This window comes from Dictyostelium discoideum, assembly GCF_000004695.1.
Source record: "Dictyostelium discoideum AX4 chromosome 2 chromosome, whole genome shotgun sequence".
Classification (NCBI taxonomy): Eukaryota; Evosea; class Eumycetozoa; order Dictyosteliales; family Dictyosteliaceae; genus Dictyostelium; species Dictyostelium discoideum.
The window spans coordinates 1,616,532-1,644,223 of record NC_007088.5 but is presented as its reverse complement, the minus strand read 5'-3'; the positions used below and the strand labels follow the sequence as shown (position 1 = coordinate 1,644,223).

Below are 27,692 nucleotides of genomic sequence, written 5' to 3'. Positions count from 1 at the left end.
ACTATAGAAGGTGGAACACTAGATGATAAATAAGGGGTTGCTTCTGATGATGTGGATGATGATGATGATGATGTTTTTGAAGTTGGTAGTGGTTGTTGCGGTATTGGTAAAATGATTTGATGTTTTTGAAAACTATTTACAATTATATCAGTATATTGAAAGAAACAATTATCAAAAGATTTAATTTCATTTGATTTCATTTCACTAATTAAATGGATTAATGCAATTTCTAATTGTTTTTCCAAGTTATCACGATATTGAAATTCAGAAGTATCCGATACAGTGTTTATATTTGAAAGTGATTCTAAAACTGCTTCAAATACATCCTTATAGAATGGACCATACTTCCTACGTGAATGAGTTGGTGTTGCTAATGATGACGTTGCATTAATTCTAGTTTTAAAATTTTTACAACTTTTCATTAATGTTATTAATGTTGAATAAACTTGTGGTAACCATTTATTATTATTATTATTATTGTTATTATTATCATCATTTGGAAATTCAATATCTTGATTATAAAAAATATTACCTAATGCATAACAAGCATTCCATTTCACCTTTACAAAATTAAATGAAGATGATGGTTCTTGAGCATTCTTTAAAAGTGAATCAACTATTCTATCCAATATGATTGAATCTTTTTTTAATGTTATTGAATTTGAAAATTGTGGTGGTAATGATTGTTTTTGTTTATTTTCAATATTAATTTCTTCTTTTTCTTCTTCTTCTTCTGTTGTTGGAATAATAGTACCACTACCATTGCCACCACCACTACTACTACTACCACCACCACCACCAACACCATTCATTAAATTATTAAAACCTCCAATACTATGAAAATAATCACTAATATTTTGATTATTATAATTTTGATTATTATTTTCATTTATTTTACAAAATGTACTAGTTTCATTAAGATTATATAAAACCTTTTTATCAGCGAATCTTGCAAAATTACCTAATGCTCTAACAACGTTTGAACGAATTTTAGGATTATCAAAACTACTATTTAGTAATGATTCTAAAACTTTTGATAATATTTGTCTTGGTATATCATTGAATAATAATTCTTGTTTTGATTTCAAAGATACTAAATGATCACATAGATTCGCCAATGACCAACATGCTTTAATTCTAACATTTATATTTACATCACCCATTGATTTAGTTAAACATGATGCGGAATTTGATAAAAAGTTTGCATCATCATGTAGCGAATCAATTTTAATTAGTATACCAACCGATCTACATGCTGATGCTCTAACAATATGTTGTTCATCAAATATTAATCCAAGTACTACACTAACTAAATGCATTTGTAAATTCTTTGTCATTGATTCAAATTGTTTTGATCCAATATTTGAAAATATATTACAAATACTCGCTCTTATTTGTGGATATGGATCAACTGTTAATGATGGTAATATTAAAAAAAATAAATTCCAAAATTCTTTTTCACATATTTTATAATCCTATTATTATCATCATTTAAAATAAATAAAAATATATTAATATATCAAGTCACTAAATTCATAAATAAATTTAATAATATATATATATGTATATACATACAATATCAGTATTATTATTTTTATGAGAGTCTTGAATGGCTTTTGTAATTTCTTCAAATGTTTTTAAACAATAGTTTCCAATTGATGATTCATTTAATCCACTAATATTATTAATATTTTGAGTATTATTATGTTGTTGTTGTTGTTGTTGTTGTTGTTGTTGTTGTTGTTGTTGTTGTTGTTGTTGTTGTTGTTGTTGTTGTTGTTGTTGTTGTTGTTGTTGTTGTTGTTGTTGTTGTTGTTGTTGACTATTTACAATACCACTACTATTATGAATTGATATTTCTTTTTTTAATATTGATATTAATATATTATAAACTAGATCTATATATTCTAAGAGTATAGTAAAATTATGTTTTGTTAATGCACCTATAATCTGTAAACATTCAATTTTAACATATTCAATTTGATTAAAGTGTAATGATTGTTGTTGATGTTGATGGTGATGTTGTTGATTTTGTTGTTGATGTTGTTGATGTTGATGTTGTTGATTTGGTTCATTAATTAGTGAAGAAGTTAAAGTATTTGATAGAATATTATTGTTATTATTATTATTATTATTATTATTATTATTATTATTATTATTATTATTATTATTATTATTATTATTATTATTATTATTATTATTTAAAAAATTTAAAATTATTTTTATAAAATTATTATTATTTAAAACTGGTGTTAATTCTTTTGGAGATAATGGAGTTATATCAAATAATTGTTTTATACAAATTAAAGAAGTCAATTGAATTGAATGGTCTCTATTTTGAATGTATGGTGATATAGCTGATAATAAACTAGTGAGTAATGATGGCATATTCAATTTTTCATATGGACAATTTATAATTAACGTTGAAACACATCTTAATATTTGTTGATGAAATGCTGGTAATATATAATTTGGATCTTGTACTAGTATCATAATTAATCCATTATGTATCTCTTTTAAAATTGATGTTAAATTTTGTGAAAATGTTGTAAATGAATTTGAATTTAAATTATTAATATTATTATTATTATTGTCATTTAAATTTAATCTACTCATGATTGGTGATGCTGTTGTTATTGATTTACTGTGACTATGATGATGATTATGATGATTACTTGTATTTATGGCAACTAAATAATCTTTTGAACCATCAATAATTGTTTGTAGGAAATTTGCAGCAACAATTTTAATTTTAATATCTGGATCATTTGTCATTGAAGTGAAAACGGTTGGAGTTAAAGGGAAAGGAGTACTTGGTAAAAATAATGTCCAATATCCAAAGAATACCTTTGGTGAATGTTTTGCCATTGTATTTAAAAGTGTTATCGTTAAGAATCTTAATTTTGATAAATTATATCTTTCGTCAATATCTGAATCTGAGCTAGTTATACCTGTTGACTTTTCAATCTCATTTTCATTACTATTACCATTACTATTATGAATAGAAGCAGAGGTTACAATTGCGGGCGACGTATTATTACTACCACCACTACTACTACTTGCACCACCACTACTACTATTACTATTACTATTTAATACATTATTATTTGCTAATTGTTGTTGTAATTGTTTCTTCTTTCTTGATGAATATTCAAATTGATATTGATATGTTAAGACTGATGACATCGATGATGAAATATTTACACCATAAAACATTAATGTCTTTAAAATATTATATAATGATTTTGATTTTTGATCTAAAATACCTTTAGCTTGTGTTATCAATAATTGCATTGATCTTAATATACTAGATGTAAACTAAATTAATTATGAAATTAGTATTTATATAAAGGGGGAGAGAGGGTATACCTCAATTGATATGATGATGATGATAAAAATAATAAATAAAAATAAAACTTACTTTAATTAAATATTTATCAGAATTTATATGAGATGTTACTCTTTCTAAATTTAAAGATAATCTATCATAGATTTGAATATAGTATTTTGATAGTTTGGTACCACATTGCATACAAAGATTACCTAATGAAACTATTGCAATTCTTTTAGTCTCTTGATCAATTGATTGATCTGAATAATTCGATAATTCTATTAAACATTCAATTAATGGTTGTTGTAATTTACTCGTTATATTTGGTCCATTATTATGAAGTAATGATGATAATGCTTTCAATGATTCTATTCTTAAATTTGTATTTACATTATGAAATGATGATGATGATGATAACGATGACGATGATGATTGTTGTTGTTGTTGTTGCTGCTGCTGTTGTGATCTAGATGATGATGATGGTGTAGAAGGTGTGGATGGAGATGATGCAATCTGTTTTTCAGGTTTAATTATATATAAAAAATAATTTACTAATTGTTCCAATTCATTTGGATGATCATTGAATGTTATTGAATTTTGGTATCTAGAAATCAATACAATTAATTGTGCTAATTTTAAAGGTAATTGAATTAGTGATAAATTAATTGGTGATCCATATACCGATATCTTATGATAATTTATATCCATTGGCAAAACTGAACAAAATTTAACTAAAATTTTAATTATTATTTCTGTTGATAATATAATTGTAATATGTGTATTATTATTATTATTATTATTCGAATTAGGATTAGGACTAGGATTAGGATTAGGATTAGGATTATTTTGATTATTATAATTGGTTTGTGTTGATGATGTATTTATAGGTTGTGGTGGTGATTGGAAAGTTTTTGATTGAAATTTGGTTAACAATTCATTGAGGCAATTTAACAGTTCATTTAAATAGTTTGTGGCACTTTGAATGGTAATATTACTATTATTGTTATTATTATTATTGTTATTATTATTATTATTTGATAATAGTATTGATAAATTATGTTTTTGTAATCTGAATATCCTGTCTAGTAACATATAGTTTGGGTTGTTACTATTTTTATCATTGCTTTTATTTATAACACTATTGCCATTGTTATTTTCCATCTTCGAAAAATAAAAAATAAAAAAAAAACAATAGAAAATTAATAAATAAAAAATTTCAAAATTTTATTTTTATTTTTTTTTATTTTTTTATTTTTTTTTATTTTTTATTTTTTTATTTTTTTTTTTTTTTGAATTTCCCAAATTTTTTTTTTTTTATATTTGTATTTTAAAAAACATTATAATTTTTTGAGAAGGTGATAAAGTTCATTTAAGGCTTGTAGCTCTTTATCACAATGAATGGGTGATGTTTCCAAATGTTTTGGTTCAACAACCTACTAATTTACTCATACGTTCAGAGAGGAGAGGAGAGGAGAGGAGAGTATCACGTTCCAAAGTTTCAGGTGTGGAGAATACAATTTTGTAAATGGTTTGATGATACAGATAATTTTCAATTTCAGCCTTTGGCTGAAAGTTTTCTCAATTTTTCAACTTCAGAGGTAGTGTGGATAAATATTGAACCATTTTTATAAAAAATTAAAAAAAAATAAAAAAAATAAAAAAAAATAAAATCTTTTATGGAAAATAAAATCGTTTTTCTCAACAAAAATATTTTATTTTTTTTATTTAATTTTAATTTATTTTTTATTTTTTATTTTTAATTAATTTTTTTTTTTTTTTTTTTTTTTTCTTTTAATATTTCAACCCCCTTATTTCTTTTTTTTTTTTTTTATTTCATTTTTTTTTTTTTTTTGTTTCGTTCATTATAAAAGAAAGATAAAAAGTATTTTGTATTTCAAAAATAAAAATAAAAATAAAAATAAAAATTGGATGGATATTTCTCAAATCCCATTAGATACTTTGGTGGTAGATCAAGAGAATATAAAAGAAATCCAATGTGGAATATGTCTTCAAATTTTAGTTACTCCTCGTCAATGTAGAAATGGTCATTTATTTTGCTTAGGGTAAGCAAATTAAAAATAAAATATTTTTTATTATGTTTTTTTGTTATGTTTTTTTTTTTTTTTTTTTTTTTTTCAAAACTTTCATACTAATAATGTATCATTATTTATTTTTATTTTTAATAGTTGCATACAACAAAGTTTAAAAAAGAATCGCCATGAATGCCCACAATGTAGATGTTCATTGGATTTCGATAGTTTAAGTAGATCTTTATTTTTAGAGAAACATCTAAAAAATTTAAATGTAATTATTTTTTTTTTTTTTTTTATTTATATAAGAAAATAATTAAAGAATTTAAAAAAAAGGAATAATAATATTTATATATATATTTTATAGGTATATTGTAAAAATCATTTTAAAATTGACAATCATCCGACATCATTTGGAGGTTTAAATAATTCAAGTAAAAATTTACCACCAACTTGGGTAGATGATATGGAGGGTTGTGGGTTTGTTGACTCATATGAGAAAATTGAAAGTCATGAAAATTCTTGTCAGTTTAGATTTGAAAATTGTAAATTTAGTGTAAATAATAATAATAACAACAACAACAATAATAATAATAATAATAATAATAATAATAATAATAATAATAATAATAATAATAATAATAATAATAATAATAATAATAATAATAATAATAATAATAATAATAATAATAATAATAGTAATATCAATAATAACAGCAATAATAGTAATAGCAATAATAATAATAATAGCAATAATGGTTTCATTGGTGTAAATGTTTTTAGTTCGATGACATCTAGTTTAAATAATAGTATTCATGGTAATTGTAGTGGTTTTGGTGCTAGTAGTAATAATAGTAGTGGTAATAATAGTCCATTTGTTAGAGTCACCGTTTTGAATTCAAAATCAAATATAGTTGATAATAATAATAAAAATAATAATAATGAAGAAGATGAATTGTTAACAACTGAGGGTAACAGTGGTGAAGATCATAACAATAGTTTTTCAAGTTATGATACAAAACCAATTGAATGTGTTAAAATTAGATTTAAAGATTTAGAAAAACATTATCTAAATTGTCCTTTTAGACCAATAGAATGTAGCTTTTGTAAATCTGAATTTACTTTTTATTCAATTAAAGACCATGAAACTAATTGTGATTTCAAATTAGTAGAATGTAATCAATGTAAATCTCAAATATCAAAAAAAGAATTAAAGTATCATTTAGATGAAAATTGTCCAAATCAAATCATATCTTGTACTTTTGGTTATTGTGATAAAACTGTAAGTTTGATGTTTTTTTTTTTTTTTTATAAAATTTATTTATTATTATAAAATATTTATTTTCAAAATTATTAATAAAATTTATTTTTTTTTATTTTTTTTTATACTTTAGTTTGAAAGAAAAGAATTAAATAATCATTTAAATGAAACATTAGCACAACATATGATAATGATGAAACAACAACAACAAGAAGAGATTAATTTATTGAAAAAAGAATTTACTAATCAATTACAATTAAAGGATGAGAAAATTAAAGGATTGGAGAAATTAATTAAAGAGAAACTATCAGAACCAAAAATTAAAATTGATTGGAAAATTAAAAACTATTTAGAATGTAAAAGAAATGGATATCATCAATCAGAGAAATTTATTATCGAAGGTTTCCCATTCTTTATTGGTATTTTTACAGATGGAGATAATAATGAAAGTAAAGGTTATATTAGTATATATTTATTTTTAGATACAAGTGATATTCCAAAAGGAAGATCTATAAACACCGAGTTTTCTTTAAAATTTAATAATCAAAGAGATTCAGCACAATCTTTAAATCGTGAATATAAAGCAACTTTTCCAATTCGGTAAATATAAATTTATAAACATATGCTTTTCTTTTTTTTTTAATTTATTAATATATTTTTTTTTTATTAAATAATTTAGTGATGGTTCTGGTTGGGGAGATAGACGTTCAATTAAAACCCATAATTTAGAATCAAATGGTTACATTAAAGATAATACTCTCTTAATTACAGCAGAGGTCACAATAAAGAAAATACTTTGGTTGGTTGAAGAGTCTCAATGTGATAAACATTAAAAAAAAAAATAAAACTCATATGATGTAAAATAATGTTGCAAAGTTTTTGTTTGGTATTTTTTAGAATTTATCTTTTTTTTTGTTTTGTTTGAATTTTTATTTTGTTTTGTCCTTTATTTTTGTAATAACTATCTCATCAATAAACAATATCATCATCATCTTCAACTTAAACTGAATCTTTTGAATTTTCAACTTGATCTTCATCTAAATCTTCAACTTGATCTTCATCGTAATCTTCAACTTGATCTTCATCGTAATCTTCATCTAAATCTTCAACTTGATCTTCATCTAAATCTTCAACTTGGTCTATATCGTAATCTTCATCTTGAACTAATTCTGGTAATTCAGAAGAATTTTCATTTATATCCTCAGATTCTTTCTTTATTTCTTCTTTTGGAGTTGTCTTGTTGAGATTTTTTGCATCAAATATTGAGGAGCTTCCAAATAAACTAGTTTTTGTAGTTGAAGCACTGCCAAATAAAGGGGTTGAAGTGCTTCCAAATATACTAGTTGTTGTAGTTGGAGAACTACCATATAAAGTTGTTGAGGAGCTTCCAAATATACTAGTCGTTGGAGTTGGAGAACTACCATATAAAGTGGTTGGGGATCTTCCAAACATACTAGTTGTTGTAGTTGGAGAACTACCATATAAAGTGTTTGAATTACTTCCAAACATACTAGTCGTTGTAGTTGGAGAACTACCATATAAAGTGGTTGGGGATCTTCCAAACATACTAGTTGTTGTAGTGCTACCAAATGCACCTGTAGTTTGAGGGCCACCAAATGCAGATGTACCACCAAATGAAGGAGTTGAGGAGCTTCCAAATGCACTAGTTTTTGTTGTTGTTGTTGATATTGATTCTCCCTCACCCAAGCCAGATTCAGTGGTTGAAGTTGTTTTGTTGGGAGATGATTGACCAAATAATGATGGGGGTGAACTTCCAAAAGCGGATTTGGTACACACAGATGATTCAGTTGTACTTGGAGTTGTATGTTTTCCAAAAAGAGATTTGGTCTCCAAAGATGGCTCTATTTTTACAGGAGTTTGTTGATTGGATGAACTTCCAAATAGAGATTTGTTACCTAATGATGGTTCACTTGTACAAAAGGTAACTTTCTTGTCAGAGCTTCTTTTATTATTTTCCTGAGATGATTTATTTGTATTTGAGGTTTCTTTTCCAACTGGTTTTGGTATAGGAGATGTGCCACCACTTTTATCTTTTCTATTGGAGATATCTTCGATAGGAATTGGTGGAGGATCCAAAGATTCTGCATTTTTTTGAAATGGGAAGGAAGAAATTGGTATGGGGCTGTAAGGTCCAGTTGAAGAAATGGTATTGTTATTAGAAACTGTATCAAAACTTAATGATTTAAAAAAAGAGTTTGCATCAGAATCAAAAAAAAACTTGTTCTGGTTTGAAAATCTATAAAGGGAATGCTCCCTCCATAAGAGAGGATCAAATAATGATTCTTTTAGTGACATTTTTGAGAACTGTTTTTCAAAATAACTAGAATCACTTTTTTCAAAATACACTTTTTCTAATAATTTGGAGAGGTCTTTTTGAAATTTTTTATCCATATTTGTAAAATTAAAAATTTCAAATTTTCCTGAATCTAAGATGGTATTTTTAAAATCATTTTTTTCTAAGAATTTTGAAATAACTTTTGAAAAACTTGAACCTGAAAATACTTGTTCGTTCTTTACAGAATATAATGTTAAATCTTTTATTGAAAGTGCATCTGAATCCAAAAGATATAAATTTCTATCAACATCATTGTTGATTTCCTTACAAGAAATTCCTTTAATATTAAATTCTTTATTTGGGCAATGAATAAGCATTTTGGTTTTAAATTGAGAGGAATTGACAATTTGGTACTTAATTTTATTTTTAAATTCAAAATCTATAAAAATAATGTCCTTTGAAATTTTTATTCTTTGAATTTTTGTTCTCTTTGATCTTGCTGGAAATAGTGGTTGGTGAGAAATTTCTTGGTAGATTTTAATTTTTTCATTAGGAACTTTTAAAATCATAACACACGTGGAGTTTGGTCTAACAGAATTCAATAATTCCAATGATTGGGTTTCACAATTAAAATAATCAATTTGTTGAAGAAATATTTCTTCACCATCAACCAAATCAATCATATGGTTTTCATAACTATTTACCAATTGAATTGTGGATTTTGTAAATAATAATTTTGAAGTGTTTTTGAAATATATTGAAATTTGATTTGGACCCATTGGATGAATTAAAACTGCTCTATTATATGTTGTTTCAAATGAATTGATTATTATCTTTGTCTCATAGTTTTTTAAACATTTAAAATTTTCAACTGAATAAATAGACTTTTCATCATTTGTTATAATTGTTAAAGAAACTTTTGACTCTTGTGTGTTATTATTAATGTCACCAATATTAAACATTGGTTTCCAAACAAATTCAGTTAAAACTTTAATTGGAATGTTTGGCTTTAAATTTGGTTCAGTAAATAGGTCATTAAATTCAATACCTCTAATTAAATGATGATAATATCCAAGAGACTCTTCATTAACTTTGGAACAATGGGTAACGAAAATCTCTCTTGATATGGTGGTATTATTGATTACCAATTTTGCATTTGATTTATAAGTTTCTGGTCCACTAATATTAGATTTTGGGTCAAATAAAATAAATGATGATATTTCATTTTCATTTAATAATATTATTCCTTTTGAAAATGGTTTTACATTACAAATGTTATTGACTTCTTCAACATCCAATACTAAAAATTTGTTTTCTAATTTATTTCTATTATCAATTTCAATAAATGTGCCAATAATTTGACCATAGTTTAAGGTTTGAAAAATAAATTTTTGGTTTTTGTAAAGTTCTAAATCTCTTGGAAATTCTGGTTTTTTCAAATGAAATAAAGTTGAACCATTTTCAACACTATCCTCAACAGTAATTATTTCATCACTATTTATTGTTTCTGGTATTGGAAATAAACAATGTTTTTCAATTTCATTTCCAAAAATACTTTTTTTTTTTTCAATTTCATTACCAATACAAATACATCTAAAAATAAAAATAAATAAAAAAAATTTAAAAACTGTTTAAATAAATTTTTTTTTTTTTTTCAATAGTAATGGCTCTTACCTTGTTATAAATATTTGGTTACTAGAATGATTGATTGTAATATTTCTTATGGGGAGCATTTTTTTAATGGATAATGAAAAAAATAAAATTAAAAAAATAATAATACAATAAAAAAAAAGGTAATATAAATTATCTATATAACAATATATAAATTAAAAAATAATAATACAATAAAAAAAAAAAGTAATAATAAAAAATAAAAAATATTAAAAAAAAAAAAAAAAAAAAAAAAAAATTTAACCTACACCCCACTGAACCAAATTTACAAATTCCCTATGTTTTGAAAATCATCAAAATATTTCAAATCAAAAAAAAAAAAAAATGGGGGAATAACCACAATTATAAAAATAACACCAATCAGTTATTCCAAAAATAGAATATTTTTTATTGTTATTATTATAATTGTTATTTTTTTTTTTTTTTTTTATTTTTTTTTTTTTCTTTTTTTTTTTTTTTGTTAATGTTATTATTTTTTGAGATTTATTTTTCTTGATGGTGATTTCTTCTTTTTATTTTTAAAGCAAGAACAACCACAACAAAATATTAGCTAAGAAAATTTCTAATAATCGGTAATTTAAAACATAAAATAATAACTATTACTATAACTACAAGAACTGTTAAAAACAATGCAAATTTAGTTCTACAAATTTTTAGTTGGTCATAATAGCAAACTATATTTAATCTATAAATAAATAATAATTATAAATGAATAATATTAAAATTAATATTTTCTTTTTTTTTTTTTTTTTTTTTTTTTTTTTTTTTAATATATTTACAAATTTGGGCTAACATCATCACAAGTAAATTGAGAACCAATATTTAAAGAATCTCTATCCAATGAATTCTCACCAGATTGAGGACCATTATCAATCATAGTTTCAGATGTATTAAAATTAATCTTATACTATGTGTCCCATGCCAAAATTACCATATTAATTTCAGCAGCCATATTAATTTTGGCATGGGACTTATGTCTGCCAAAATTACCGTATTAATTTCAGCAGCCATATTAATTTCAGCATGTACATAGCTGCCAAAATTAATATGGTAATTTTGGCATAGAAAAAAAAAAAAAGTCAAAGTCATTTAATTAATAATCATCTCAAAAATAAACAAAATTTTATTATTATTATTTTTATTATAATAATTATAATAATAAAAAAAAAAAAAAAAAAAATTTTCATATTATTTTATTTATATCTTTTATTTATTTTTATCTTTTTGTTTTTATTATTAATTTTATAATTTATTTTCATTTCTTTTTTTTTTAGTTGATATATATTTTTTTATTATTCATTTATGTCTACGGCTCACAAAAAAAAAAATTAAAAATAAAAAAAAATTAAAAATAAAAAAAAAAATTAAAAATAAAAAAAAAAAAAAAAAAAAAAAATTAAAATAATTTTTTTTTTTTAATTTTTTATTTTAATTATTGACTCTTCTACTTTCTCTTTTGTTACTAACAGATGAAGTTTCGTTTGAAAATCTTTTGGTAAAATCAGCATCAGATTGTAATTGATTAGCTCTTTTTTTACCCGTTTTGTTTTTGTTTGATTGAGTTGTGATTCCACCATTATTGGAAGTTGTTGCAGCTTCATGTGTTGATCTAACTTCGGTGGTAGAGTGCTCGATTGCTTTTTCAACTAGGTCATCTGTTGATTTTCTTTTGGTTATTTCGATATCCCTTTGCAATTTATTTTTACTTGTCTCCGCCTCTCTAAATTCAACATTTACTTTGTACTTCAAATCATTTTTATCAATAGTAACTTCGTTAAATAATACACCAAATTCATCACTTTGATTGAATTCAACATCTTTAAATTCCAAAAAAGCGACATCTTCGGGTGGAAAAATAAAAAAATAAAAAAAAAAAATACTTTTTAATTTTTTTAATTTTTTTTTTATATTTTTTTTTTTAATTTTTTTTTTTTTATTTTATTTTTTAAAGTTTCGAACAATTATATATAAAAAAAAAGTAAAAGATATCCCTTCGGTCAATTAAATAATAGTAATATTAATAATAATAATAATAATAATAATAATAACAATAATATAATAATAATAATAATAATAATAATAATAATAATAATAATAATAATAATAATAATAATAATAATAATAATAATAATAATAATAATAATAATAATAATAATAATAATAATAAATAACTTAAATATACAAAAAAAAAAAAAAAAATAAAAAAATAAAAATAAAAAAATAGAATGAAATGAAATAAAATAAAATAAAAAAAAGAAATACAGAATTTCTTTAAAGAAACTTATTTCGAAATTGTTTAAACAATCATACAGTTTAAAATTAAATAAATTGTTTTAAACCACCACTTTTTTTGAACACATGAAAATAAATAAGAAATAAAAATAAAAAGATAAAAAAAGATTTTTTTTTTTTTTTTATTTTATAATTATTCTTGTCATCAGTATTGTTACTGTAATTAATCCCATGAGTTTTTTTTTATTATTTTTAATTCTTTTATATTTGAGATGATTATTATTAATTAAATGACTTTGAGTTTTTTTTTTATTTTTCTATGCCCAAAATTACCATATTAATTTCGGCAGCCATATTAATTTCAGCCTAAAATAGTTGGTCTGTGCATGCCAAAATTAATATGGCTGCTGAAATTAATGTGGTAATTCTAGCAGACATAAGTCCCATGCCAAAATTACCATATTAATTTCAGCAGCCATATTAATTTTGGCATGGGCAACTATGGATAACTTGAGCAACTTCATTATATAAATCACCAAAACATTGATAAGATGAATCTAATTTTGAAGTTGTAAAAATTTGAAATTCAAAACTATAAATTTCCTTTGATTTTATGGTTACATCTTTACTATCTATAGGATTAATATCACCTGAACAATTAACTATTGCCAATGTATAATCTGAATTAATTGTACCAATATTTTGAACTTTTACTCTTAATATACCATTTTTTGACATTGACTCAAATCGATCGATTTGATAACTTATAATTTTACCTGGTGATATATCAACTCTATATTGAAGTGAATCAGCTTTCAATGTAATTGTTAACATTGTTCTATGAGATTCATCGAATCTAATTTTCAATGATCTTGAATTTTGGTCACCTGCAACTTTTGTACCAAATTGAGATGCAATATAGTTTCCTTTCTTTCCATTTGAAATTAATGTGACATCAGCATTATAATAATCAGCGATTTGATTTTGAAGGCAAGACCCAAATAAAGCTGCACATTTATTTGGTTGATTTTGAAAGGCACTATAGGAAACCCCAATTTTATTACATGTTAACCCTGACAAATCAAAGAAATTCTGGTCTAACAACATAGCAGTATTTATTGAATTTGGTTGATTATATGGAAACACAACTTTCTTATCAGTGAATTGATTAATTTGAGTTGACGATTGAAAATCGCCAACAATTCTAATCATAGCTTGGCTGAATGAATCCATTCCCATTGGATTTGAATTTGATAAAATTATATCTTGAGTGATTGGATTTTGATTATAACTATAGGTTAATGTTGCTGTGATTTTATATTCAACTTGAGTTTTGGCAATATTATAAACATCATATTTCATTGGACTAAATGATAAACAGTGTGCTGATGATGATTGGGAACCTAATAGTGAACAACCTAAATTTGCTCTTGAATTTTGATCAGCATCAATATAATCAGACATTTAACAACTACAACAAAATCCTTGACTATCTCTTATTAATTTACCATTGATTTCTGTTGCACCTGGACATGTATGATCACTTGGTGTATCTTTACAACCACTAGTTACAAGATAATCTGTTTTATAAATTACTGTTTCTTTTGGTTGATATGCTACATTTTGCAAATAAACCAATGGATAATTTATAAATATTTCTGATTTTTTAAATGAAATTGAAATTGGCATAACTAATGTTTTTATTTAACCATTTTCATCTTTAATTTCATTAATTTGAAAATTAAAAGTTTCTGTATTTTCCTAAATTTAAATTTAAAAAGAAAAAAAAAAAAAGTGGAAAGAGAAAAAAAAAAAAAAAAAAAAAAAGGTTTATTAATATGGTGATGATAGTTAATATTGTAATAAAAATAATTTCCCTTTTGTTCAAAAAAAAAAAAAAAAAAAGTAAAAAGATATTATTTACTTTTTGTGAATCTATGTATAGTGAAACAACTAATTTTTTCACAAATTTAAATTTGTTTTATCTTGTTGGGCAAATACAGTACCATCAAGAACACAAGATTCAATAGAACTTGATGATATAATTCAACCCAATATTAAATTTATTTTTATAAAAAATATGGAAATAAATAAAAAGATTATTTTTCTAATGATTTTTTTTTTTTTTTTAAAAAAAAATAAAATTAAATTATATAGTTTTTATTGATATTTTTTATTTTTTGAATTTTGATTATTCAAATGAAATTGAATAACTCAAATACTAAGAGAATTTCATTTTTTTTTGATTTATGATAAAAAAACAAATTTAAATTTTAAAACCAAAGAAATAATTTAAAAATAATATAAAATTTTTATAAAATAAAATAAAATAAAATAAAATAAAATAAAATAAAATAATATTGAAAAAAAAAAAACATATATATAAAATGTTATATTCTATAATCTTATCTTTATTTATTTATTGGATTTACAAATTTATTTTTTTGTTTGTTCATGTTTGATTTCTTCAACAGATTTATTTGAGAATTGTGGCATTGCTGAAATTGAAGTAAGAGTAATATTATCAGTTGGTGTTGGAGTATAATCAGTGGTATCATTATTTTCAAATTTTGATTGTGGTGTTGAAAATGAGAATGTGGATGGTTGTGGAGTAGACGAGCCACCAAACAATGAAGTGATATTGGCTTGTGTGCTTCCAAATAGTGATGATTCTGTATTTGAATGAGGAGTTGCTGTTGTTGTTGTTGTTGCTGTTGTTTTTTCAACTGGGGAAGAAGGGATAGCACCAAATGATGGTGTTGTTGAGACTGGAGCACTACCGAATCCCCCAAATCCTGAGGAACTTGGTGTTGTGGAAGCACCAAATGAAAAAGAGGTAGGGGTACCAGTTGGAGTTTCAATTTTATTAAAACTTGTTGTTCCACCGAATTGTGAAGTGGCAGTTGGTACTGCTGATGGTGTTGCTGAAACTGGAGCACTAACTAATCTACCAAATAATGATGGTGCTGCTGATGGTGTTGCTGAAACTGGAGCACTACTGAATCCTCCAAATCCGAAAGAACTGGTTTGTGGTGGTGCAGTTGAACCAAAAAGACCTCCAGAACTAAAACCATGAGCTTGAGGTGCATTACTAAACAAACCTCCTACTCCTTGTTGCTGTTGTTGTTGTTGTTGTTGTTGTTGAGGTGGTTGTGAACCAAATAAACCGAAAGATGGATTATTATTAAATGAACCTTTACTTGCAGTTTGATTGAAATCATAAGCATCGAATAAAATGCTTGCAATTGGACTTGTTGAGAATGCTTTATTGAAATAATTACTTGTTTTCTCTTCCAATGATAAAGTACCCATTAATTTAATGAGAGTATCTTGAGTGATTGAATCCAAACTTGAGAGATCATAAGTATCAAATTTATTTGGACTATAACTAACATCAATACCTTTTTCTTTTAAATAGGTTAAAACAACTTGTGGTAATCTAGAATGAGTCATTAATTGTTTCTTATTTCTATAGGTCATTTCAAATTGATTAATTGAAAGTGGTAAAGAGTCAAAAAGGTATAAAGTTTCACCAATCTTTTCACAATTTGAAGTATCGATACTGACATCTTCATTTCTTGGTAATCCGGAATCATCATCATCATCACCACCACCACGACCATTGGCAGCAGTAGCACCACCAAAAGCATTGTTATTATTATTAGTTTTATTAATAGTGATTGAATTACAATCAACAATATATTTTGTTTTAAGTTGAGTTGCATTTACAAATTGATATTTAATTTTACTTAAAACTTGAGCATCCATTAATGTAAAGATAAGTGATAATTTAATTTCATTGATTCTATATTCCTTTGATTTAGTTCCCCATAATGGTTGATGAGCAATATCCTTGTAAACTTTAATACTTTCATTTGGAACTTTAAATACAATGATACCAATTGATTTTGGTTCAACTGGATTTAAAAATTCAAATTCTGTTTTCTTATCATTTGAAAAGAACAATCCAACTGGTTTTTTGATATTATTACCAAAATCTCTTGTATTTTGTTGGAATGTTGTTGGTTTTGATAAATCTAAATTTGGTGATTCAGTATAATCATCAACAAATTTAATAGTTGATTTTGATAGTAATGATTTTGAATTATTTTCAAAGTATAATGCAATTTGAATTGGACCAGCTAAATGAACAAATACTGCACGATTACATGTAGTTTCGAATGAATTGAGTTGAATTTTATTTTCATAATTTTTATAACAAACAAAATTTTCAACTGTGTAAACATATTTTTCATCTTTTGTTATAATATTAAATGTTACACCTGACCCACCATAAAAACTACCATCATCAGTTATGTTGTTGTTGTTGTTGTTATTGTTGTTATGACCATCACCAACTAAATTTGATTCTCTATCAATTGTAATATCCCAAATTGGTTTCCAAATATATTCAGTTGTAATTTTAATTGGAATGTTGGATTCTAAATTTGGTTTAGTGTATAATGGTTTACTTTGAATACCTTTAACTGAATGAACAAAATAACCAAGTGAATCTGAATTACCAATGACACAATAACTTACTAAGATATCTCTTGCAATGCTTGTATTGTTGATAACGATCTTTGTATATCTATTGGCATTTCCAACTTGAAATCCAGTTGATGATGATGGTGATGATTCTTCTAGAAGGAAATAAGTTAACACTTGAGATTGGTTTAATGATATTAAACCTTTTGGAACTGTTAATGAATTCTTTGGTGAATGAAAAGTTTCAACATCAATTGTTACCACATTTTGGGTACTTGTCTTTGACGATTCATGTGTACCAATTAATTTACCAATGATTTGACAACCATCAATTGTTTGAATTTTGAATCTTTGATTCTTGAAACGTTCCAAATCTGCTGGGAATGATGGTTTACGAGGATACAATAATGTTGATCCATTACAAACTGGATCTTCAACATCAATTGCCTCTTTACTATTTATTTCATCTGGTAAATAAAATACATACTCTCCATTACTAGGTTCAAATGAAATTTGTCTTTTTTTTTTGAAAATAAATAAAAAAAATAAAAAAATTGATAAAAAAAAAAAAAAAAAAACAGAAAGAAAAAAGAAAGAAAAAAAAAAGGTTTATTGGTAAATATATTCTTATGCTAAAATAAAAAAATAAAAAAAAAAAAAATAAAAAAAAAAAACAACTTACCTTGTCACTCTAATTAAATAGTTTGAGTGATTGATTGTTATACTTTTGATTTTAATTGAAGACATAATAAAAAAAAAAAAGAGATTTTTAAAGAAGAAAAATAAATTGTGAATGACAAAAAAAAAAAAAAAAAAATTATTAAATAATTTTTTTTTTTAATTTTCACAATTTCGATAGCACATCAAAACCCCATAAGCAAATTCATCAATAGAATCTAAAAAAAATCTTTTTTTATTTATTTTTTATTTATTTTTAATTTTTTTTTTTTTTTATTTTTAATTTTATTTCTGAATGCTTTCCAAAAAAGATTAAGATTTTTTTGATTATGGGCAAAAAAAAAAAAAAAAAAAAAAATAAATAAATAAATAAATTACCCAAATGTTGTATTAAAAAAAAAAAAAAAAAAAAAAATAAAAAGGTCTATTGATGAAAATTTGCTTTTGGTTCATTAATATCAATCATTAAAAATTAAAGGGGAGAGAAAAGTAGCACAAACTCTCGAAACACAGTAAATATTGTTTCTTTACCAAATACAGACACACCACCTCTCATATTTTGAGCAAAAGATGCATCACCAACACTTAATGGCAAAAAATATATTTATAAATAATATTAGTGTTGATAATTTAATTTCTTTTTTTAAGCAAAATGGCGAAAATCAAATTAAAGTTTAATTAACTTTATTATATGTATTTTTCAATTAACTCATTGTTTTTTTTGGGGTTTATATTTTTTGTTTATTGATTATTCTTATTTGTACTATATTATAAAAAAATTTTTTTTTTTTTTTTTTTTTTCTCTGTTGAAATTTTTTTTTCATTTCATCTTAGTGTATTATTTTTTGGGATAAAAAAAAAAAAAAAAAAAAAAATATAAATAAAAAAAGATTATTTATTAAATTTAAAAAATTAAAAATCTAAAAAAAACCAAAGTTGATTGTGGTTAAATAAATAAAAAAAAAAATTGTATTTGGAAAATAAAAACGAATGAAGAATTAACACATACTCTTTACATGGAAATTGAATTGTTTTTTTTTTTTTTTTAATTTTATTTTTTTTTTTTTAATTTTTTTTTTTTTTTTTAATTTTTTAATTTTTTTTTTTTTTAATCATTTTCATTCTAATTTCCCATTTGCGCATTGTTTTTGATTAATTTATCAAAAAACACATAACAAATAATAAAATACATATTCACAAATAAAATAAACAAAATTACATAATATCAATACACACAAAAAAAAAAAAAATATATATATATATACATATAATACATTAATTAATATATAAAAGGACAATTATAAAAATGTCAAGCAGTAGTAATATCCTCAAAACTACCAAAATTTTATTTTCAACTGCCTCAAATAATGCTACAACAAAAAAGTCAAGATTAATATCATATTTAAATAGATCTTTAATAAATAACAATGAAAATAATAAAATACCACAATCAATAATAGATAATAATAATAATAGTAATAGAAATATATTAAAATGTAATATTTACTCTAGTTTTAATAATAATAAAATTGAAAATAATAAATTATTTATATCAGAAATTCAATCAAATTTTAAAAGATTTTCATCATCATCACCACCACCAAAATCACCAAAAGATGAAGATAATGAAAAAAAGTTTGAAAATGAAAAAGAAACCACTGTAAAACAAGATAAAAATAAAAATGATGTAGAAAATAAAAAAGAAAATGAAAATGAAAAAGTAAAAGATGAAAAAGAAAAAGATGAAAAAGAAAAAGAAGAAAAAGAAGAAGAAAAAGAAAATAAAGAAGAAAAAGAAAATGAAGAAGAAAATAAAGATAAAGAAGATAAAAAAAAAGGTAATCAACCAGATTCACCAATTTCAAGTTTTTTTACACCAAGAGCAGCAGCAATACTTGCGATAGTTGCAGCAAATATTTTAATTTTTACATTTATTAAACCACAGAATGATGAGATTGATTATCAAACATTTAGAAATAAGATTTTACCAAATGCAGAGATTCACTCAATTTTATTAACCAATACAACTGCGGAAGTTGTTGAAAAGGTACAACCAGAGGTGGGTGGAAGTGGTATTGGTTCGTTGAAAGTTCACACTATCACCATTATCAGTCCAGAGGATTTCCAAAGAAAATTACAAGAGGATCAAGATGCATTAGGAATTCCATTGAACAAACAAGTGTTTGCAACATTCAATCATACCAATAAGATCCTAAGAGAATTGGTTGCAATTAGTCCAACACTTTTAATGATTGGTTTATTGATTTACTTTTCACGTGGTATTAATTCATCATTGACCAAAGGTGCCTCATCATTGTTTAAGAGTAAGAGTAAAGCTGTGAAAGCAACATCAACCACCACTTTTAAGGATGTCGCTGGTATGGATGAAGCAAAGGAGGAGATTATGGAATTTGTCTCCTTCTTGAAGGATCCAAGTCGTTATAAGAAATTGGGTGCACGTATACCAAAGGGTGCCATTTTATCAGGTCCACCAGGTACTGGTAAAACATTGTTAGCAAAAGCAACCGCTGGTGAAGCTGGTGTCAACTTTTACACAATTAGTGGTTCAGATTTCATCGAGATGTTTGTTGGTGTAGGTCCATCTCGTGTTAGAGATCTCTTTAAGGAAGCACGTGCCAATACACCTTGTATTGTGTTTATCGATGAAATCGATGCGGTTGGTAGAGCAAGATCACGTGGTGGTTTCCATAATGATGAGAGAGAGAATACATTGAATCAATTGTTGGTTGAAATGGATGGTTTCTCTTCAACCTCTGGTGTGGTCGTATTCGCCGGTACCAATCGTAGTGATGTATTGGATCCAGCATTACTTCGTCCAGGTAGATTCGATCGTCAAATCTATGTTGGTAAGCCTGATATCAAGGGTAGAAAAGACATTTTCATGGTACATTTAAAGAATATCAAACTCGATGGTGAAATGGAAGAGATCGCCAAGAAGTTGGCAACCCTTACACCAGGTTTCAGTGGTGCCGATATAGCAAACGTTTGTAATGAAGGTGCATTGGTTGCCGCAAGAAAAGATGCAACCTCTGCCAATTTCGATCACTTTGAAGAGGCAATCGAGAGAGTATTGGTTGGTTTAAAGAGAGAGAATCGTGTATTGTCACCAGAGGAACGTACTATCGTAGCTCATCATGAAGCTGGTCATGCTGTTGTTGGTTGGTTCCTTGAACATACTGATCCACTTCTCAAGGTTTCAATTGTACCACGTGGTTCTGGTACATTGGGTTTCGCACAATATCAACCAAAAGATCAATACCTCTACACTCGTGAACAATTATTCGATCGTATTTGTGTCTCATTGGGTGGTCGTATCGCTGAATCAATCATTTTCGATCGTATTTCAACAGGTGCTATGGATGATTTAGATAAAGTCACCAAAATGGCAAGTGCTAGTGTTGTCAACTATGGTATGAGTGAAAAGGTTGGTGTTGCTTCATTCAGAAAGGAAGGTGATGATATCACCGTAGTTAAACCATACAGTCAAGCAACTGCTCGTATGATTGATGAAGAAATTAGAAGAATGGTCAATGACGCCTACTCAAAAACTACTCAACTCTTACATGAAAAGAAAGAATTACTCATTAAATTGGCTACAATTTTATTAGAGAAAGAAGTGATTCAACGTGATGATCTCAGAACTATACTTGGTCCACGTCCATATGGTGAACAAACTACTTGGGCTGAATTAACTGGCGAAACTGAAAATGAAAAAATAAAAGAGGCCGAGTTATCAACTGAATCTCAACAAAAAGAAGTCGATTCAATTGAACCACAACAACCAAAAGAAGAAAATAGTGATGAAAATTTAAAAAAATAAACAATATAATAATTTAAATATATTTTAATAATTTATTGGAAATTTCATTTATTTTTTATTTTTTATTTTTTATTTTTTTATTTTTTATTTTTTTATTTTTTTCTTTTTTTTTTTTTTTATTTAAAATATCAAAATGTATATTATCTATTTCTCAAATAAAAAAATTAAAAAATGAAAATAAAAGAAAAAAAAAAATGAAAAATTGACCAACACAATCTAGATCAAAAAAAAAAAAACATTGTACAAAAAATATCTAAAATTTAAAAAAAAATAAAAAAAAAATAAAAATAAAATAAAAACCGTTTACCGATTGCCATTTTTTTTAGAATTCTGAGATGATTGTTATTTTTATTTTTTTTTTTTTTTGTTTTTGTTTTTTATTGTTTTTTTTTTTTTTTTTTTTTTTTTTTTTTTTTTTATGTAAAAATACAATAAATATAAAAGATGAAATATTATATTAATAATTTATTTTTAATATTGGTATTAATAATAACATTATTAATTGGAATTAATAATGCAATCATAAGAACTGAATATAATTTAGCAGTGGGGATTCTAAATAATCATGGAAATAATACCATTCAACCCATTTATAGCGATAAGGAATTCGTTGGTAAAGAAAATATTTTGTGTGATGGAATTAGTTTTAAATGTTTTGGAAGTTATATTACAGAAATAATTTTACACAGTAATATTGATGATATAAATCCAATGCCCAATGAGTTTGTTGGTTTTTTTAATTTAACTTCAATGTAAGATTAAAAAAAAAAAAAAAAAAAAAAAAAAAAATATTTACACTTTTTTTTTTTTATAAATATATATATATTTTTAAATATAATAAAAAAGAACTTTGTATGATTTTATGATTGACAATAGCTTTTTTAGTAATGCTACAAATTTTATGAATACTAACAATTATAATCAAGATTATCAAGGTGTAACATCAGTTAAAATAATAAATCCAAGACCAATTTTTGGATCAATATCAACTCAAGTACATTTACCATCAGTTTTTATTGGTTTTAATACAACATTGAACTATGTACAATATTTAGAAGGTTTAACAAATATTGTAAACTTGTAAGTTTTTTTTTTTTTTCATTTAATAATTTATTTTATCAATAAATCACTAATAATTCATTTGGTATAAAGAAAACTTGTTGATAATTCAAATATAGGGGGTCTTCAACAAGTTACATATTCCAGAAGTAATGGGGGTGGTACTTCATATCCAAGATCTTTGTAAGTATTTTGCATCATCATAATAATCTTAAGATTATTATTTATTTTATTTTATTTAAAAACTAATATTATGATAATTAGAGAATTATTTTCAAAAAATCTTCCAGATTTTTCAGGATTTACCAACATCAAAAAATTTAAATTAGATTTACAAAATCAATTTGATGAAAATTCATTTGATAGATTTAGAAATTATACAGGTATTGAGGAAATGTAAGTTTATTTAAAATTATTCTTTTTTTCAATAATAATAATAATAATAATTATAAAATTAGTGATTATTAATTATTATTATTTTTTTTAAAAATAAAAAAACAAAAAAAAAAGTGAAATAACAACTAGAGATTTTAATTCAATGACAAATCAATATTATTTATTTGAAGGTGATAATATAATGACAGTAAAAAAATTGAAATTAAAAATTGGAATTCAAAAAACTCCTCAAAGATTGACATTCAAAAATTATCCAGATTTAACAGATGTAGAAATAATAACAAGTAGAGATTTTTCAATCGTTTTAACTAATTCATTCCAATTTAAAAATGTATCATCTTTAGTTTCAAATTTTAAACTTTCTGGTTCAAATTTTACAAATATTGAATCTGCTTTTTCAGTATTATCAAAGGTTGTGAACATTAATTTATCAGATAATTTAATTGGAGGTTTTTTACCAGAAATTCATAATTTAAATTTTACAAAAAATTTAGATATATCAAATAATAATATAGTTGGTACAATTCCACAATCATATTGTTCAATTAGTAATACTAATTTTTCAAATAATGGTTTTACTGGGTATGTAATTATTATTATTATTATTATTATTATTATTATTATTATTATTATTATTATTATTATTATTATTATTATTATTATTATTATTTTGTTTTTTTTTTAATTAAAAATTATTAATCCATTTTTTATTATTAAAAAAATAAAAATAAAAAAGTTTAATCCCAAATTGTTTTATTTGTTTTATGAAAAATAATTTAGAAAATAATTTTTTAGGAAATTATTTTACAAATAAAGATTCAGCAAATAGTTATTGTGGTGCAATTGAACCATCATTGAGAATGGGAACTGGTAAAATTTATATGGAAGGTAGAAATTTAGGTTTTAATGGTAGCAATATAGTAACAATACCAAATTTACAATGGGAAGTGGAAATTCCATCAACAAGATTTAGTGCCAGTTATACTTATTCAACCAATCAATTGTTTTCCATTTTTTTCCAAAATCCAGGAGTAACATTATTCGCAAGAGTAATTCAAAACAATCCAACTGTTTCAATGGTAACAGTTTATCCAAATTATACAGTTATTTTTGATGGTTCTGATTTCACATATGATAAAACTTTAATTTCCATTAATATTTCAAATTATTATTGTAATATTATCTCTTCAACATTTTATAGAATTGAATGTGTCATTAGTAATGCAATTGAAATGACAAATAGTAATAGCGAAATAATTATAGCTGATAATTCACTTGCAACTACCAATCAACTTGGAACTACAACTACTACTGCTGTCGATGATTCTTTGGTTTTGGGTTTAAATATGAAAACATATTTAACCGTTAGGAACTTGGCTGGTTGGCAAACATTGGGTGTACATCTAACAGTTGATTATGATCCTAATTTACAAAATGGTACTCAAATTAAAATTTTTCAATGTCTAAACGGTTGCAGTAATCATGGATTATGTATTTCAAGAACTGGATCTTGTGATTGTTATGAAGGATATGGAGGTATTGATTGTTCATCTATAGTCGTTTCATTAATTTGTCCATCTAATGATTCTAGTCTTATTTGTAGTGGATTTGGTATATGTGATAAAAAGACAGGTGTATGTGCATGTGGTACTGGTAGAACAGGTAATGATTGTAGTGAAACTGCATGTCCAATATCAGATTGTAGTGATCATGGTTATTGTGATACTAGTATTGGTAAATGTAATTGTGATTCTTCTCATCAAGGAGCTGGTTGTGAAATGGATTTAGTTTCATGTCCAACTTCAAATAAAGCAATTTGTAGTGGATGGGGCACATGTAATAATCAAACTGGTATTTGTACTTGTGATGCTAATAGAGTAGGTAGTGATTGTAGTGGTATTTCATGTCCAGTACCAAACTGTAATGGAAATGGTAATTGTGATACCACTGTAGGTCAATGTAGTTGTGATCCATCTCATCAGGGAGCTAATTGTGAAATGAATTTTGTTTCATGTCCAACGCCAAATAGGTCAGTTTGTAGTGGATGGGGTACATGTAATAATCAAACTGGTATTTGTACTTGTGATGCTAATAGAGTAGGTAGTGATTGTAGTGGTATTGCATGTCCAGTATCGGATTGCAGTGGACATGGCTATTGTGATACCACTATAGGTCAATGTAATTGTGATTCTTCTCATCAAGGAGCTGGTTGTGAAATGGATTTAATTTTATGTCCAACTTCAAACAAAGCAACTTGTAGTGGGTGGGGTACATGTAACTATCAAACTGGTATTTGTACTTGTGATGCTAATAGAGTAGGTAGTGATTGTAGTGGTATTTCATGTCCAGTATCAGATTGCAGTGGACATGGCTATTGTGATACCACTGTAGGTCAATGTAATTGTGATTCTTCTCACCAAGGAGCTGGTTGTGAAATGGATTTAGTTTCATGTCCAACTTCAAACAAAGCAATTTGTAGTGGATGGGGCACATGTAATAATCAAACTGGTAGTTGTACCTGCGATATTGGTAGAGTTGGCGCTGATTGTAGTGGTATTAGATGTCAGTCAGACTGTAATGGTCATGGTATTTGTGATACTACCATAGGAAAATGTAATTGTGATTCATCTCATCAAGGTGAAAGTTGTGAATTAAATTTAATTACTTGTCCATCAAAAAATAATATCGAATGTAGTGGTTTAGGTTCATGTAATAATCAAACTGGTATTTGTTCATGTAATGATGGTACGACCTATTCAGATTGTAGTGGTATTTTATGTTCAGTAAATTGTTTAAATAATGGTGTTTGTAATTATGACATTGGTAAATGTAAATGTACTCCCAATTGGAAATCTGATAATTGTACAACACCAATTCATTATTTAAGTTCAATTGATCCATGTACAACAAGTGGTGGTCAAGTTACAATTTATGGTTGGTTTAGTAATCAACATATTAATTTAACAGTAACAATTGGAGGAGTTGAATGTGTTGATCCAATAGAAACTGAAAATACAATTATTTGTGAATTACCAGCAGGCTCAGGTACAAAAGATGTAAACATAACACAAAATGGTAGTAGTTTTATTGGTAAAAATAAATTCCAATATATTAGTACAGTATTTAAATGTCCAAAAGATTGTTCAAATCATGGTAAATGTGATACATCAATTGGTGTTTGTACTTGTAGTTCTGATTATTCTGGTTTTGATTGTTCATCACTTAAACCACCTACAACATCATCTTCATCAACAACTTCAACCACAATTGGAGGAGAAACAAAGAATCAAGAAATTCCAGTATCAAAAACAGAAGTCAATGTGGAAACTGGGGCAGCATCAATTAGTAATCAAGATGTAAATTATGAAATTTCAATAATTTCAATTGTTGAATTAGATTATAATGGTGAGGTTGTTAAAACCAATGATTTAAAAAAGAAATGGGATATTACCATTGATCCATCCACCAAATATATTTATCAATTTTCACAACAAATTGATCAATTTTCAAATATAACCTTAATAATTGAAGAAATTGTTAATTCATCTAAAAAATATACATTTGCAGGTATGAATTTAGAAATTGATCAAGGTGGTTTAAAAATTTCAGTTTCAATTAAAAATTATCAATATGAAAGTGCCCTAAATACATTACAATTAAGATTTTTATCATCTGCAGGTGAAACATCAAATCTTGATAGTGAAGAAGATAACTCTTGTAATCAACATGAATCTGAATCTGATACCTCAAATATTGATCCAAATTTAACATTAAATTACATTTCAATTTCAAAGAATTCAAAAATTTTAAGTGGTAGATTCATTAATAAAGTTGTATCTGATGGAAGATCAACTTTTATGTCTAGTGAAATTGTTAAAGATTTATCTTCATCTTCTACAATTGTTGTTGGTTTAAATTTACCACATTGTTCAAATGAATGTTTTATTGATCCAGATTTCTCTGTTTTAGGTTTGTATAATAATTTTTTTAAAATAATAATAATAATAATAATAATAATAATAATAATAATAATAATAATAATAATAATAATAATAATAATAATTCTAATTTTTTTAAAAAAAAATTATTAATTAATTAATTTTAAAATAATAGTATCTCCAAACTTTGAATCATCTTGTGGTAATTCAGAAACAAAAAAAAATTGGGTAATTCCAGTTGCTGTTGTTGTACCAGTTGTTTGTGTTTCACTTCTCACATTAGGTGCTATTTTAATTTATAGAAAACATAGATATTCCATTAGATTATTTACAATGAAAAAATCATTCTCTGTAAAACAACGTTTTAAACTTAGAAGTTTTAAATAAAATAAAATATAAATTGTAATAAAATCAAATTAAAAATAAAAATAAAAATAAAAATAAAAATATATCATTTTAATTTTTGACTTT

The 27,692-nt window shown here is 24.7% G+C and overlaps 8 protein-coding genes across 8 annotated transcripts in view; 3 read left to right on the top strand and 5 right to left on the bottom strand.

Annotated features, from left to right (window-relative positions):
• The window catches only part of DDB_G0272456 (HEAT repeat-containing protein), a gene marked incomplete at both ends in the record, with an annotated part of 4,769 nt that extends 277 nt beyond the window's left edge, over positions 1–4,492 (bottom strand). Inside the window, 3 exons of the mRNA XM_640181.1 lie at positions 1–1,475; positions 1,576–3,318; positions 3,422–4,492. The exon at positions 1–1,475 is cut by the window's left edge and continues 277 nt beyond it. Coding sequence (XP_645273.1) covers positions 1–1,475; positions 1,576–3,318; positions 3,422–4,492 — 4,289 coding nt within the window. The remainder of the gene's footprint in view (positions 1,476–1,575; positions 3,319–3,421) is intronic.
• Positions 4,493–5,260: 768 nt separating this feature from the next.
• On the top strand, positions 5,261–7,455 carry DDB_G0272454 (hypothetical protein; the record flags this gene model as incomplete). Its single annotated transcript, XM_640180.1, has 5 exons — positions 5,261–5,394; positions 5,518–5,635; positions 5,729–6,643; positions 6,756–7,222; positions 7,302–7,455. The coding sequence occupies 5 exons, from the start codon at positions 5,261–5,263 to the stop codon at positions 7,453–7,455; spliced, it is 1,788 nt and encodes a 595-aa protein (XP_645272.1).
• Positions 7,456–7,621: 166 nt separating this feature from the next.
• On the bottom strand, positions 7,622–11,466 carry DDB_G0272294 (hypothetical protein; the record flags this gene model as incomplete). The annotated part of the gene is made up of 5 exons (XM_640179.1): positions 7,622–10,511; positions 10,593–10,725; positions 10,838–10,865; positions 11,187–11,274; positions 11,369–11,466. 5 exons carry the CDS (start codon positions 11,464–11,466, stop codon positions 7,622–7,624), a joined length of 3,237 nt encoding a protein of 1,078 aa, XP_645271.1.
• Positions 11,467–12,017: 551 nt separating this feature from the next.
• Positions 12,018–13,175, bottom strand: DDB_G0272292 (hypothetical protein; the record flags this gene model as incomplete). Its single annotated transcript, XM_640178.1, has 3 exons — positions 12,018–12,468; positions 12,639–12,760; positions 13,155–13,175. 3 exons carry the CDS (start codon positions 13,173–13,175, stop codon positions 12,018–12,020), a joined length of 594 nt encoding a protein of 197 aa, XP_645270.1.
• A 126-nt stretch (positions 13,176–13,301) lies between these two features.
• Positions 13,302–14,285, bottom strand: DDB_G0272452 (hypothetical protein; the record flags this gene model as incomplete). The annotated part of the gene is made up of 1 exon (XM_640177.1): positions 13,302–14,285. The coding sequence occupies one exon, from the start codon at positions 14,283–14,285 to the stop codon at positions 13,302–13,304; it is 984 nt and encodes a 327-aa protein (XP_645269.1).
• Positions 14,286–15,257: 972 nt separating this feature from the next.
• On the bottom strand, positions 15,258–18,056 carry DDB_G0272200 (hypothetical protein; the record flags this gene model as incomplete). Its single annotated transcript, XM_640176.1, has 2 exons — positions 15,258–17,826; positions 17,992–18,056. The coding sequence occupies 2 exons, from the start codon at positions 18,054–18,056 to the stop codon at positions 15,258–15,260; spliced, it is 2,634 nt and encodes an 877-aa protein (XP_645268.1).
• A 1,237-nt stretch (positions 18,057–19,293) lies between these two features.
• Positions 19,294–21,828, top strand: rcaA (peptidase M41, FtsH domain-containing protein; the record flags this gene model as incomplete). Its single annotated transcript, XM_640175.1, has 1 exon — positions 19,294–21,828. The coding sequence occupies one exon, from the start codon at positions 19,294–19,296 to the stop codon at positions 21,826–21,828; it is 2,535 nt and encodes an 844-aa protein (XP_645267.1).
• Positions 21,829–22,272: 444 nt separating this feature from the next.
• Positions 22,273–27,608, top strand: DDB_G0272450 (hypothetical protein; the record flags this gene model as incomplete). The annotated part of the gene is made up of 7 exons (XM_640174.1): positions 22,273–22,580; positions 22,675–22,908; positions 23,035–23,070; positions 23,152–23,283; positions 23,398–23,865; positions 24,020–27,252; positions 27,397–27,608. The coding sequence occupies 7 exons, from the start codon at positions 22,273–22,275 to the stop codon at positions 27,606–27,608; spliced, it is 4,623 nt and encodes a 1,540-aa protein (XP_645266.1).
• Between the last annotated feature and the right edge of the window lie 84 nt (positions 27,609–27,692).